Consider the following 15,946-nt stretch of genomic DNA (forward strand, 5'->3'; position numbering starts at 1 on the left):
AATTACCATTACAACAGGCCCTCAATCTGCATGGAGGGTCAATTAGAAATCGTCATTTACAAACCAATTGTTTACAGTCAAGCTGACATGGAGTTACAAACCTCCCATCAGCCTTTTCAGCAAAATAAATCCCTCTCCTGCTCCCTCCTCCCTTTCATAACAACCCCCCAACCTCAATACAATGCCCAACCCACCCACCCCACAACGCTGACCCAAGTCTGTGCAGTCAGCCTGCTGTATTAATTTACATCTATCTCAGCCCAGTTCAACACAAACATCTGGGAGGAGCACATTCGAAGGGGTGGGGATAGTTCAGCCAACTCCCATGAGCATGGCTGTGGCTGTACTTAGGTCAGCCCAGAATGGTGCCAACAGCCAACGATCCTTCTAAATGTGCAGTGTGTGGGGACAGGCTACGGGTATGCAAGCAAAAGCGGTCAGGACGCCATCAGCAACCAATTGTATCATTCAAACTTTTTGTTATACTGGGTGTTCTTTTTGACAAAGATGCAGGTGTGACTGCTGTGTTTAAAAAAAAAGCCACTCAGCTGCAAGTGCTGAAAAGGCCCACGATGGGTTGGCATTGGACACACTTGACGATAACCAGGTTACACATGATAGAAACGCAGAACTGAGTTCGGACCACCACTTCCTTCTCCTTGCAGGCTGTCTCAATTTTTACTTCCCCAAACACCTATTGTCTGAACAGCAGAACACTGACAATGTGGAGATGATCCCTGGTGGAAGCTGGACATCCACGAATGGAAAGCCAATTGGCTTGCGAGTAGACCAACTGTTCTCACTGTGAAGGCTTGGAAGGTGGTCTCAAGTTTCTAATCCCCTTTGGTTTCCATGGCAACAGAAATCCAAATGCGATTTAAATCAGTAATCATTTGGCAGTGTCTAACTGACCGATAGACTGGGTAAGGCATAACCAAGATATAGAGTGTGTGTGGGTGTGTATACATCTATAGAGAGAGAGTGTGTGTGTGTGTGTGTGTGTGTGTGTGTGTGTGTGTGTGTGTGTGTGTGCGCGCGCGCGCAAACATGTATGCACACATGCTCACTGCAACATGGCAACAAGTCGACCACATGTCTGTGTTCTTGAGGAACAGGTCATTTCCCCGCTAACAGTCATGTCATGGTGTTGTGTAGAGTTTGGTTTCTTCTCAAACATGTCTCTTCATGTGAAGAGCGAGGTGATCAGATCGGGAAAAACACCTGGAAACAGGAAGAGAGAAAATTGATCCTGTTAAAATTTAAATGCTGCCTAATCATGTCTGTCTCACCACCCTACCCAAGCATTCAGGTCCACATAGAAACCTTAACACACTTCTTCAGATAAAATGAAAACATTTTCTCCCACTCCCTCAACCAGGGAATTCTTTCCCATGATTGCTTCATGAAAAGTTTTGTAAACATCATAGATATATCAAAACCAAAAACTGCAAGCAAGAGGAACCCAATTCCAACTTTGCATCCTTCAGCAGTGGGAGGAATGCGAAACCTAGGGCTTAGGAAAATATTTTAATATTGCACAAGGTGTAACATCTCCACTGCAATTCTCCCAATTGAGTTACAAGTAAAGAGCAAATTGGAGGCAACTTCATTACATGAACTCTGTGATTCAGAAGGCAATGGAGGCCGAGTCACTGAATATTTTTAAGGCAAAGGAATCAAAGTTCATTTGGAGTAGGTGGGAACATGAAATTCAAAACAAATTCAGATGAGCCATGATCTCACTGAATGGCAGAACAGGCTCAAGGGGCTAAGTGGCTTATTTCTACTCATAACTAATTTGCTCAAAAGGTAGGCCTTCACCTCAAGGCCTTAGTCTCTCTCTCTCTCTCATATACCTGACTGGACATGGCTCCACAAGTGTCAGATGCCACGGTACAACAGCCTAAACTACTGTGTCTCTTAATGAAGACTGTCAAATTTCATGTAATCCCGCCCTAATTGTCCAATGCAGCGGTATCCAATTCAAAGATGGAATCATTCGGAACAGTTTCTGAATCGGTCACATACAATTTGGGTCTAGTTGGCACGGGGTGGGGGAGGCAAAGGCAGGATAATGTTTCACAATTTGTGCTCCAAGCTACAAACCATCAGCCTGAGTCAATGGACAGTACTCAAGAGCGGAAAGTAGATTAATATTCCCAATGTATCTAACTGCACCTCTGCTAACCAGTTATGATGCTAGGAGCTTGCCCAATCTGATTGAAATGGTTGTGGTACTTTGGAGAATATAGCTATTAAGGATAATTAAAAGTAGCCGCTGAAGCACACCAATAGGTAATTAAGTCGATGTGCAACAATCCATCCTTTAAACAACACTCACAATCACAACACATTCAAGGTAAGTCTGAGTGAGGTGTGTCATTTGGCTCATTATTATCCCCTTTTCCCTAGTCTCCCCCCATTCCTGAAAGATCCCAAGGTTCTCACAAGAAATTGGACCCGCGGTCCATCATTCGATAGGATCATGGCTGACCGTGTCTCACAGTTTCGTGTACCTGTCTGCTCCCATACATCTTGATTCCCTGAAACATCAAAAATCTGTCTCTCATTCTTTGCTTTTTCAATGGGAACATCCATAACTATTTGATATCTCCAAAGTCCTGCATCCTGTGTGTGAAGACATTTCTCATTTCAGTCATGATTTTTCCCTTATCACCAAACTGGGCACCCGTGTATTAGATTCTCCAGTCAGCAGAAACATTTCAGTGTCCAACCTGTCAAGCCCCTTCAGAATCGTGTAAATCAATGAGATCACCCTTCACTCACCTAAACAACAGAGAACATAGAAACTGAGTAAATTGAACGTATCATAGGGCAATGCTTTCCCTTGTAGTAACCAATTGTTTAAATGGGTGCTGCCTTTACTGCTCTAACTCAGATTTAGTCCAATTTTCAATCACTCCTTGAGAGAAGGTCAATTTTAGATTTACCATTTGCTGGTATGAATCTGTTGGCCCTTTGTCAAGCTTTTTCAATTTACTTCCCGCGTAATTAGCCATATACAGTTTTTCTACATTACTCATGTATCTTGAAGTGCTCCACAGTCACCACTCATGTAGTGTCTCCCAAGGAAGATAAGTTCCTAGGTTTTCCACATAACTCTGCACAACCTCCCTGGTACCCGAGTCAACAGCTCAGGACCCAATACTCAAGGTGTGGGTTGGACAGACCAGTTTGTAAGGTTAACAGAACTCACTGTAACTCAATGTTAGCATACTCAGTTTTTTTTTGCCAGAAAGCAGAGAGCTCAAGGTCACAAAAATACACTGCACACCCAAAGCAATACTGAAGGAGTGCTAAGGTGGCAGGATTCCTTGGCGTCGAGACCAGGTTTTGGAGGTTACTCCTCAATAGGAGCAAGACCAATGTCCTTGTGGCACAACTGCCTAATACTGTCAGGGATGTGGCCACCAAGCTATAAAACCGGAAGAGTGGAGAAGCTGCAGAAAGGATTAGGTGAGACAGATAGTGCAAGAAATAGTAAAATATTAGGTGGGATCAGAATCATTTTGATGCTGTTGCATTCCTCTAAGGTTTATATCTGTGTAAACACACAAAGTGTTGGATACAAAATTGGTGAGCTGTAGGCTGAGACAGCCAAAGGGGAATATGATGTTGGGGTAAGAATGAGGAATTGGCCCTTAAAAAGGGCATGACTAGCACCCACTATTCCTGGATACAAAGTGTTCAGCAAAGACACTGAAGTAAAGAAAGGAAGACGGGCTGCAGATTTGTGCAAGGAGATTATTCCAATATTAGAGAGTTTTTAGATGGGGCATGAATGAAACTATATGGTTAAGAAACAGAGGTCCCATTACACTCCTGTAGGCATTCTGTAGGCCAACAAACAATGCAGAAGATATAGAAAAGCAAATTTGCAGGGAAATTTTAGATGGGAGCAAATGCAGAACATTAATGATACTGGTGACATTAAAAATTCCTAATATGCAAGTCAGATAGTGATTGTGTAAAGGGCACAGATTTTGAACTGTGTCCAGAAAAATTTTCTTGTCCACTTTGTTTCCGGTCCAGTGAGGAAGGCGGCAATAGCTGAGTTTGTTTCTGGAAAATAGGTCACACTAAGGGCTTCAACTATCAATACAAGAACATTTAGGGATCGGTAATCATGGTAACACGTGGTTTAAATTGTTTATGGAAAAGGACCAGCAGTATTATAGGGTAAAATTGGAAGAATGCCAGTTTCAACAGGATGACAGCACAGCAGACCTGAACCCAGGTAAACAGAAACCTGTTACAGTTGCATCTGTAAGAGAACTGTCTGTAAAGTGGAGACAATTTGGGCTACACTCAAGGTACAGTGCTATAAGGGGGAAGGGAAAAGAGTGTCTAGAATCAGAGATACCTTCAGGCGTATGTGCACAGGTCATTGAAGGTCGTGGAGCAATTTACAAAAGTAAAAAGGCGTATGGGATCGCCAACCTTATAAAATGGCAGATTAATGTACAATAGCGAAAACTTTACATTGAACCTGTGTTTTACAATGGTTCAGTCTCAAGGTGTTCAATTCTGGGCAACATACTTTATGAAGGACACAAAGATGTTAGTGACGGCCCAGAGTAGGTTTATGTGAATGGCTCAGGAATGAGGGGCTTCAGTCATGTGACTAGATTGGAGAAGTTGGGGCTGTTCTCTTTCGAGAACACAGAGATTATTCAAACTCATGAGGCATCTATACAGAGCAGGTAAAGGGAATTTTTTGCCACTGGCAGAGGGTTAAGAACCAGAGGACAACAGCTGTTGTGTAACTGACAAAAGAAGCAACAACATTATGTTGAAAAACATGGTGAGATTAGGATCTGGAATGCAATGCCTGAGTGCGTGGAGGAGACCAATTTAACTCAGTTTTCAGTAGGAAATTTGAACATGAAGTATTGCAGGACAATAGAAAAGGGCTGAGGAGCAGGACTAGAGCTGCTTTTGAGCAGAACTAGAATGGATGCAGCAGATCAAATGGTTTCCTGCTAAGCTTTGACCATTCTGTAATTCTAGATGATTACCATACCACAGGACCTTGTGGTGTACAAATTGGCTGCGGTTTCTTCTACTTTACCACATGATACTATGGCAACATTTCAATTGAAAAATGTCTTAGGATAGCACAGTTGTAAAGAGCACTAAATAAATGCATGCTAATGCCTCCAGAAAGGAAGATTAAAACAATAGCGACCAAAGGTATTTTGCTTCACTGTCTGCAGAGTCCATGAGGTTTAGCCAGGGGGCTTTGAGTCTGATGGTCAAGGGAAGACATGGGTGACACCACCGACAGCCAAGGACAGGGTGAGACTCAGTTAGTACTCTCATTCCAACCAGTGAAGTGTAGAGTGAAGTGACAAATTTAAAAAAAAAGAGATTTAAGAACATGGGAAATATGACAGAAAGTGAGAGATGCAAGAGAGGAAGTAACCAAAAAATTGAGATAGACACAAAAAAGCAAGAAAACGTACAGAAAAAGATTGAATATAGTGAGAGTGAGTACAGAGACAGTCAAGATTTTTCTCCATCAATGTTCACAGGATCATACTTCTGTAGGAGCTTGCAATAAGTCGTTTGGTGTCAGCGCTTTCACTCAAAAATCAATTCTACGAGAGGTCACCAGTGGTCAGAAATGGAAACATGGTCAACTTGAACTTAAAGTGATTCTCCAGTATGATAATGCAAAAACAAGTGAAACATGGAAAAAGGATAAGACAGACCGAGAAACTGTAAAAGAGAAAAAGGGGTGAGAGAGCAGGAAGTGAAAGACACCAGGAAAAAAATGAGAAAAAGAATAAAATGCAAGCGTGGCATATAGGAACGAGAAAGAGGGATACAGAACAAGAGGATGAAAGGACTGTGGGAACAACACAGTGAGAGAGATAGAGAGACAGACACTGGAGCAGATACTCTGTGGATCTGATGGGTGAAAGTGGCAGGTGGATGGCGATCTGTTCAGCAGATGGCACCACGAGCAGGTGTGGATATGGCTCCTCACCAGCTGGCATGCCGACTGCAGTCAAGCAGTCAGCAGGACATCTGATCAGAGTGCCTCCTCTCCAATCCCTCACACACCCCTCCCCCTCCCTCAGCTTGGCCTACCCTGCCACCTCGACACCCGATTAAGTTATTAGACCGAATTAATGACAGACTGCACAGTTGTCGGCAGGGAGCTCACGCCACACAATGCAGCCTGCCAGTTCAGGGCTGCGCTCACGGCTTCATTAACTGAACTCGACTAATGGGAAATAAATGACAGCAAAAGATGAGAAGAGTCAATAAATTATTCATAATCGTACCCGTGCATTAACAGCCCCACAGGCAGTGGTTAGATCTGCTGAGGCAGCAAAGAGACTACACAGCGTGAATGAAAGAGAGAAAGAAAAACAGTGAATTATAGAGGTGGAAGTAGAACAGTGGCAGAGAAAGTAGCGATATTCAGCAAAAGAATCAATGAGAGAAAAAAGAATGATTATTAGAGTAAGTGATAGAAAACTGATGAAGTGAGAGAGTCAGGATCAGTCGTTGTCAGACAGAGATCAGGCCAATGATGGAAAGCTAGACACTGAAGGGTGGCATAAAGGAGCAGTCTGGTCCCCGTATGATAGCACAGCTATTGGCCAGCTGACTTTCTGGCACGATGCCATTGGAAGGCTCCAAGGTGTCAGAGTTGGACAGCTGCCAGGGTAATGAAAATACTGCTCAGTGATGCTCTGATAATGTGCTGTTGGCTTACTGCATCTTGTTTACTCCTTGGGTTGTGGACAGCACACAGGATTTGGGGTGGCTGGGGTGAGGAAGAGAAAGAGATCCATTGTATCTGCAGCTTGGCTCCCTGATTAAACATGGGGTTTGAGGTGCACCGGTACCATTGAGATGGTCCAGGCAATACTCTCCATTTGACAGGCTGCACTTAAATATAACCTGAAAGCTCTCCACAGAAAGGCAGATTTGAACAGAACCAGTTTCAGAAAGACCCGGCTGGAGCAAATGCTTGGTCCAAATGACAGGAAGGGCTTGGAAGAAAGAAATTGATCTGTCCGTGGTGTTAATTGGAGGAGGCCAATCAACTTCTTCTGCACCAAGGCCAAGAGCTGAGGTGAAAATGAAGAAAACTCTGAGGATCTATTCCAACACCAAGATTCTCTCCATCCAAAGCACAATGCCTGTCTTGACAGGAGAGGTGTCCAATTGTCTGCTCTGCGTGGCTATACCCCTGGAACTTTCATCACATGACTACCTGATGCAACCACCCTGTCCCTAAAGATCACCAGAATTATCTTCCTACGTTCCATTCTGTCGCAGTCAACAGTGAAGACAAAGACGAGGGGAGGTTTCTTCTGAGGTTTATTAACCTAGGGATTTCTCTTCCTCAGAGAGCAATAAATTCAAGACCAAGATAATAGGAACCGCAGATGCTGGAGAATCCAAGATGACAAGTTATAAAGTTGGATGAACACAGGAGGCCAAGCAGCATCTTAGGAGCAGGAAAGCTGACATTTCGGGCCTAGACTCTTTAGGCCCGAAATGTCAGCTTTCCTGCTCCTAAGATGCTGCATGGCCTGCTGCGTTCATCCAGCTCTACACCTTGTTATATTCAAGACTGAATTAGACAGATTCTTGACTAACAAAGGAGTTGATGCTAATGGGCGACAGTAGAGTTAAGATCACAATCAGATCAGCCAAATCTATTGAACAGCATAGCAGACTTGAGGGGCCAAACAAACTACTTCCTGCTCATCGTTGTCATGACCTTCTGATTGAAAAGTGACAGAACCCTCCAGATCAAATTGGAAGTTTTCAAAATCCTTTCCATTCAAAGATCAGGTTAGCCAAGGACTGCCTCTATACACGTTAATAATCTTCCTTAATTCTAAATACCCACATTTATGTAGCTAAACAAATGCTGAACAAAAATGAATGAATTTCAAGAAAAAATGTTCTTGTTTTGCTGACTAGATTAGATCTGAACGGATTCAATGTTGAATTCTATTGCAAGCAACCTGGTTACAGTGTGGAGAACTGGTTTTGGACAAGCTCAATTAGGGGAGTAGGATTAGTTCTAAAACATGGAGCTAGAATAAGATACTAATTCGGGAGCAAGCTCTCGAGGCCTGTATTTGGAAACCATACATATTAATCGCCTTCACGATGCTCTGCACCATGCAAGCTCACAGCCGGACTCTTACTCTCTGCTCCACCCACCGCATGAGGTGGGCGGGTTTCTGTGGCACCTCACCTGTCGCAGTGGTTACATTTGAAGGGCTTGGCTCCCGTGTGTTTCCGGTAATGTCGGGTGAGCTCATCACTCCGTGCAAAACGCCATTCGCAACCTTCCCACGAGCACTTGTATGGCTTCTCACCTGCAAGGGAAGCAATCCAGAAAAAAAAAAAATTATCCAAGGCAAACAAACTCCAGAGCCAGAAGGGGAGCTAACTACAGCACCATCAAAATACAGTCCCAGATCCACGGTATACTGCAGACCCAGGATATAGTTGTGGGCTAGCAGCACACACCACAAGACATAATCTTGGGCCTACAGCAAAGCGCAGTACACCAGACAAGTTTCAACACAAAATGCAAGAAACTGTCAAATACAGATTTTATTCCTTTCAGGAATTTAAGACAACAACAACCAACAGCCTTCATTCTTGCAACTGGCCACCTGGAAAATCAAACGAGCCAAGCAGTGGACATAAAACAATATATTTTTTCCATTTTTGTATTTGGAACATTTTCTACAAATCAGATACGCAAATTCTAAGAAGGCCCAGAAAAAGGAATTGAGTGAGACCACAGTGAAGTTTCTGCAAAGTTAGCAGGCTAATACTCTTAATCAATGTAACACAAATGGAATGGCATATTGAAGGAAACAAAATAAATAATTTGAAGAAAAAGGGTAAGACTACCACTTATACAGAGCCTTTCACAACCCCAAAAGGTAATGTGTCTTAGAACGTAGTCAATTGTTAAATAGAAAGTGCAGCAGCCAGGTTGTGTGCAGCAAGCTCCCACAAACAGCAAAGTTACTGATCAGAGGATGTTTCCATGACATTGGCCAGATCGTGGTGTTAACTCTTCCTCAAAATAGAGCTTGAGATCAGTTATATCAACCGGATAGAACAGACATAGCATCTCACACCCAGATAATGGGTAATTAATCAGATGTCCCAGTCAGTAGTTGATCTATGATACTATATAAAGGATGGCTTATGCTTCAGCTGAGTCTTGTTCTTCTACAGTTTAATGATAGTTGAATGAATTTCAGGTCATATTTATGAAAATACCCTTGAGCATTCTGACGATCACTCTCAGCCATAACTGCAACATTAAAAATCAACATTTGTTTACTGAAAGAACTCAATATCCAGACAGACTTCCATGCAGTTCATGATAACTAGCAAATCATACTCATCAGGAACTCAACAACTAACCAGAATTTCTCAAAGCTTCTGAAGACTGGACTGCAATTTCAAACTTATCTGGGATTGAGCTGATGCTCTGACTGTGCTCTCCCATTACTACGTGGATATGTGGGGACACCCCACTGTCACAGTAAAACGACTCCTATTATATCAAGGCACTTTGGGAACACTTCTAAAATGGTGCTAATGCCCCAAAGAAACTTGTAATCCATCCCTCCCCCAGGCACAAGTCAGTCCCAAATCTGTTTTATCCACTGTATGGTGTAATCAAGACTTTATTGGAAGCTGGCTACACCAGACACAATCTCTAGCTACCCTAACTATTTGTTGGCAGCATTAACAATGTTTTAAATTTATTCCTTCATCCAGGTGTCAGAGGAATTGACAGCTATGCTGGCTTTGCCAAATTTCTCTCAAACACAGTAGGATGCTAGGCCATTTCTGAAGTTAAGTCAACCGCAGTTCCATAGGTCTGGAATCAAATGTAGGTTGGATAAGGTTAAGAACAATAGATTAACTTCTCTAAAGAGAAGCTCGAGCCAACCCAAGAAGCTCGAACCAACCTAAGACAGATAGGTAAGTCTCTGAAGACCATCACTTGTGATTAAAATTGCCTTTTTGGGAGTGGTATCAATTTTTAAGACATCCAATAGTGAACCAGACACATTTTTATGACAATGATCACAAATTCCTGATTTATGAAGTGAATTTTAAATTCCACTAGCTGTTGTGGGATTTGAACATTCATCTCCAGAGAATTGGCCCTGACATTAGCTGAAAGAAACCACCTTGCCGAGCATGGACTTGGGATGTTTGATCATTGCCATGAGTGAAAGCAATCAAAAGTCAGTCAAAATATAACTTTTTAGGCCACGGGGTTTTTGGGGGGAAAAAAAACACAAACGGGTCAGTCTTGGTTTGTGTTGCTCTCAAGTGTTCAGTCAATAACATGGGTACAATCTACTGTTACTGAAACTTCATGAATTAACATGAGGTCTGGGAATTGGGTTTCTTTTCCGCACTCTACAAGCTGCCCTTTCAGACCACATTGTCACTACTGAGTCTGCTGTATCTCCATCTCTGCTTTATCCAAGAATGACTATTGCCTCACCCCAAGGAGTTCTGAAAAGCTCTTCTTGCTCAAATGTTAATATACAGAAATCTCATTTGTATTTACTGCTCTTCTTCCAATCTGATTTAAACAAACTTAATAAAGCAAATTAATTATTGTCACAAACATCAAGTGAAAGCCAAGATGCAGAGTGATGGGTAGGGGCACAGAAAGACAAGCTTACCAAGGCTCGCCTATAGACGCAAACACAAATGGAAGCAAGAAATACAAATACTGCAGAGAGAGAGAGGGGAAGGGGAACTGATGCAAACCACTGACAGACAGCAAGCAGAATGCAGTGGAGACGGGTGGGGGTAGGAAGAGACAAAGACCCGGAGAGCGTGCGCCAGAGAGAGAGAGAGAGCGAGACATAGACATGGTGAGAGAGACATGGAGAGATGAAAGAAACAGATAAAGTATGATGGGAGTGGCAGCATGAGTGACAGATAGAGGGAGAAAGAGAGAGGGGAAGACAGAGCGAAAAATAGAAAGAAGAAAAATGGAAGAGAGGGTTTTTCACAGTGTCGAAATTAATGCTTCCTTTCCTTTCGGGGAAAGGAATATACTTCTGCTAAAAATTAGATGATGAATGCCGTTAGGAAGCACAGGTGCCAGACACTGTAGCACTTGTGCGCCAGCTCACTTAATTGGAGGGTATTTTCTGCTCCCCCCAAAGGAGGAACAGCAGTTGAGCAGGCCCCAACATGCTGCCAGCCAGCCAGACAGGCCCAGGCAATTACTGCTCCGTGCATGGTGCTGATGCAGTTGCCTAGCAACTCCATCTGCCCATCCTCCACCCGCACATCGACTGTAGCTATGACTAATTACAGGCTGGGCTCTTATTTGCAATGTTTCAAGCTTCTGTCATCAGCCTATCCCCGAGGGGGCAAAGCAGAGAGATACACAGAGACAGAGACAGAGACTGAGACCGAGACCGAGGGAAAGCGCGCGCAAGAGATTTGCACGCCACATTATGATTTTGGTTTATAGTTTCTAAAAAAGGTGCCAGAAATTGACAAGATTAAATACAAAATAGAAGGAGCAAAATGGCTGTGGAATTTCTCACAGCCTTTGAAAAATAACATGAAGCCCAAATATCCTCAATCTGATCTGATAATTAAAAGTCACACTGATAGGACCCAAATGAGTTATCAATCAGCATCTAATGTGAGAATAGAACAAATCATGAGCTACAGGTGACCAAGGCAGTTTATCAGCATTCTGCATTCAAAATGATATCTACAAACAAGGAAGAAACTTCCATTCTCCACTGCAAGCAAAGTCCTTTCAGCAGCCACCCACTCCATACATGCACCACCTTCATCCAAGACTGCTGAATGAACATCTTAAATAAAACAAGAACTGCAGAAATCTGAAACAAAAAACAGAAATTACTGGAGAAAGTCAGATCTGGTAGCATTTGTAGAAGAAATTAGAGCTAACATCAGAGCTGATGAAATGTCACAAGACCCAAAACGTTAGCTCTGCTTTCTCCCTACAGATACTGCCAGACCTGCAGACTTTCTCCAGCAACTGTTTTTACTTCAATAAACATCTTAACCGGTAGCCTCTACATACCATGGGAAAAACAGCTTATTGGAAAAACAAAATTATATTTAAGACGCAATTTACTGTTTTTCTGGATAATTAGTCTAAAAGGCAATGGGAATTCTCATCCTCCTACGTACCAGGTTTGGGCGGGTCTCATATCCTTTCTCCACAACATGCCACTAGCTCAGAGATAGGGCACCACCAAATATTATTCAGTGTAATATGTTGTATTAGAAAAGAGCTCCTCATTTGTATATCAAGACACAAAATAATTTGCTTGCATCCAGCAACATCATCCATCCAAAATATTTTATATTACAGTATAAGAAAGCCAGTCAGCTCATTTGTCCATGCCAGCTCATGAAACAAGCTATTCACTTAATGCCTTTCTCCCAACTTCTCCCCAGATCCTGCATACTGTTCCTTTCAGTAAAGAGTCTAACTCTCTTTTGAATGCCTCGAATAAAATGCTCCCACCATACACTTAGACATATATTCCAGGTCTTAACCAATCACTGCGAGATAAAGTTTTCCTCAAGTCTTAATGCCAACCACTTGAAATCTGTGCCCTTTCATTCTCAATCCTTTTAACAGTAGGAGTAATTTCTCTCTTCAATTTGTCCAGACTGCTCCAGGTGATAAATATACTGTCAGAGCTCTCTCAACCTTCTCTTCCTCAAACAAAAAATGTCAAGCTTCTTCAATTTATCTTCACAACTGAAGAACCCCATTCTTGGGATTATTCCACACTCTGATGCATTCACACCTTTCCTAGAGTGAGGAACTAGAACTGCACACAATACTTCATCTGAGGGCGAACAGCCTTATACAAAACTTTATAGCTTCCTTGCTTTTGTACTCTATGCTGCTATTAAGAATACTGTTATGTTTTATTGATTGCTCCCTGTACTGTCCCCCAGCCCTCCCACACTGGGAGTGACTTAGAAATTATTAACACTGCTTCCGCAATTTCCAGTCTCACTTCCCTCAGTACACTTGGATGCATCTTGTCTGGTTCAGAAGCCTTATCAACTTTAAGAACAAACTGTATAAAGGCTCTCTATTTTGGTATATACTAAGAGTTTGCTGATTGGAATCATCAACTGGTCACAACCAAAGGCCATCAACCTGAGAACAACCATCTGACTAATTCCTTGGTAGCTGAACTGCTTTTGGGTGTGAATGATACTGGCAGAAACCTTTGGACTGCTGAAGGGCAGATGACATGTCTTTCTTTCTAGAAAAAGTCCTAAAGCCTGAAGAAAGCCGGTATATTTTACCCTCACCAGTTCTTTAAGCTATGGGTTTAATCAGTAATTAAGAGACTTAGCAGGCATCCTGCAAAATGAAGAGAAAGTGGCAACGAGAAATTGAAAAGCAGAAAAGTGTGACAAGCAAAAAGGATCATCTCAGCAAACCCCCGTAGACTGGGCCAATAAACTGATTCCCTCCATCCACGTCATTCTTCTTTGTGTGCATTTTTTTGGGTGCACAGCTGGGCTGTTGGGGGGGGGGGGGGGGGGGGGGGGAAGGAGAGGAAATCATAAATTTTAAATAATATACTCATATAGACAGTTCATATATGTATACTAACATAGGTAAACAGCTTTGTAATAAGTAATAGTTCTTAAGTGCAGAAACCTGGTCCAAGTTTCCTACTGGCCTTGATATATCCGACAGGTAGACTGGGGGCTTTGCAAACCTTGATAGATTTAAGGTTTTGTAAGGGCTTGATATAACATAAGGATATAAAATAGCGGAACTGGATTTTCAGTATGACACCCCAGTGAGATGTGACAAGTCTACCCATTATCTCATTAATTTTAAATCTTCCTAGAGACTGAATTATCTCCTCTGTCACCACAGCCTGGTACTATCTTCTTTGATGAAGACTGATGCAAAGTATTAATTTAATATTTCAGCTATGACTCCTATTTCCATGATCAAATTCCTCGTTCAGTTCCTAATTGACGCTATTCTTCCTTTTGCCATCCCTTTTACCATCTATACGCATATAAAAGTTGTGAGATTTAATATTGGCTGAGAGTCTCTTTTCATAACCTCTCTTTGGTTTTTCCTATTTGTTTCATCACTACCTCCGAGATTAAGATAAAGGTAAGAATGAGTACTTATGACAGTAGAAAATATAGACCGAATACCAAAAGTTCAAAATCTCTTGTTACCTGGAGGGCCCTAGATTTGTGTTCCCTCCTTTCCCTTTGAGCAAATATGCCCTGACTGCACCAAAACTATCACTTCTTTGAAGACAGCTCATTGACTGGAAAAATATTAGCTGATCAATGTTTCCTTCCAATTTATTTACCCAGATTCCCAGTCACCCCATTGAAGTCGATTCCTCATTATCACCAGTTAGTTAATCATTCTCACTCTAGATTGTTCATGATTCTTTTCACCCTGAACCTGGCAATACAATAATCAATCATTGTCCTTAAATAATTACCTCACACCTGGCCCACCTCATTTCCAAAAACAAGTTCCAGTGGGGCCTCTTGTTAAGGCTAGAAACATGCTGCTGTAGAAAATTTTGCTGGACATCCTCTAGGGAGCCACCTTTTATGTCCTTCACATCACTACTATCTCAATCTATATTCCGTTACTTAAAGAACATGAAAATATCCAGTCCTGCCCTTTCAAAGAGCTAGACCTCATGTAGACACATCATATTTCCACGTACAAGCTTCACCTTAACTCCAACCTTACTAGCTTTGCTCTGTGCATATACACACATCCAGTGACTCAGTATAAAATCTAAACCATCCTCCCTTACTCTGTCACCACGTAATTCATATTTTTAATTCTGATGCCACCCATTTCTCCCAGTCCTCTATATACCTTGGAGTCCCTCTTCAATAATCATTTCCTGGTTCCCATACCTGTGGTGAGTTAGCTTAAAACTAGCCCCCCCAGCATGAGCAAACAAATAACTCCATCCTCGTTCTGTTCAGATAAACAGTCACATTTACCCCAGATGTCCCAAAAATCTAAACTTTTCATTCCAGCTCTCTCTTTCCAACCATGCATCTATGTCTTATCTTCCTATATCAATACTCATTGTGTATGTCATTATGAATAACGTGAAGGTGACTGCTTTTGAGATTCTGCTTACTAATTTTCTACCCAACTTGCTGTATCGTGACTGCAAGACCATTTTCCTGTTTTTTTACATATGTCATTCAGAATGATGTATACCATGACTGTTAACTTGGGGTGGTGTTCTGCAGGTGTTCAGTGCCTTCTTGTCACCGGCACCAGTGAGGCAGCACACCATCCAGGATTCACATCTGCAGAAATAGTCATTTATTCTGCTGTCAAATTAAACTACAGTAATAGAGTGCACACTGTGCATTGCAGGTAGAGAGACAAAGAAACACATATGTATCTTTGTTTCTTACTGAGTGTAATATGGCACAAAAGAGCTTACTTCTATACAACACCTTTCATAACTTCAAGACATACTAAAGTGCTTTAAAAGACAATGAACTACTTTGAAGTGTAGTCACTTCCCAGCCATTTTGCAGCAGACAAGATTCCACAAACAGCAACATGACATGACTTGTTATTCTGTTTGTGAACTTTTGAGGGACGAATGAAATCTCGGCTCGGCTTTAAATTAGTGCAACAAGAATGATGTTATTAAACTGGAAAGGGTGCAAAAAAGATTTACAAGGATGTTACTGAGATTGGAAGGTTTGAGTTACAAGAAGCAATTGGACAAGCTGGGACCTTTTTTCCCCTCGGAGCGCAGATGATTTATAAAATCACAAGGGGCGTAGATAACGTCAACAGTCACTCCCGGATAGGGGAGTCCAAATGGGCACAGAT

At 42.1% G+C, this 15,946-nt stretch overlaps 1 protein-coding gene across 1 annotated transcript in view; it reads right to left on the minus strand.

Annotated features, from left to right (window-relative positions):
- Positions 1-217: 217 nt before the first annotated feature.
- Positions 218-15,946, minus strand: part of LOC125454056 (Krueppel-like factor 7) — a 66,171-nt gene continuing 50,442 nt past the window's right edge. The window contains exons 3-4 of the mRNA XM_048534334.2: positions 8,255-8,378; positions 218-1,221 (exon numbers count right to left, since the gene is read on the minus strand). Of these exons, the coding sequence (XP_048390291.1) occupies positions 1,170-1,221; positions 8,255-8,378 (176 nt within the window). The 3' untranslated portion in view covers positions 218-1,169. The remainder of the gene's footprint in view (positions 1,222-8,254; positions 8,379-15,946) is intronic.

This window comes from Stegostoma tigrinum, chromosome 7 (genome assembly GCF_030684315.1).
Source record: "Stegostoma tigrinum isolate sSteTig4 chromosome 7, sSteTig4.hap1, whole genome shotgun sequence".
In the NCBI taxonomy this organism is placed as follows: domain Eukaryota; kingdom Metazoa; phylum Chordata; class Chondrichthyes; order Orectolobiformes; family Stegostomatidae; genus Stegostoma; species Stegostoma tigrinum.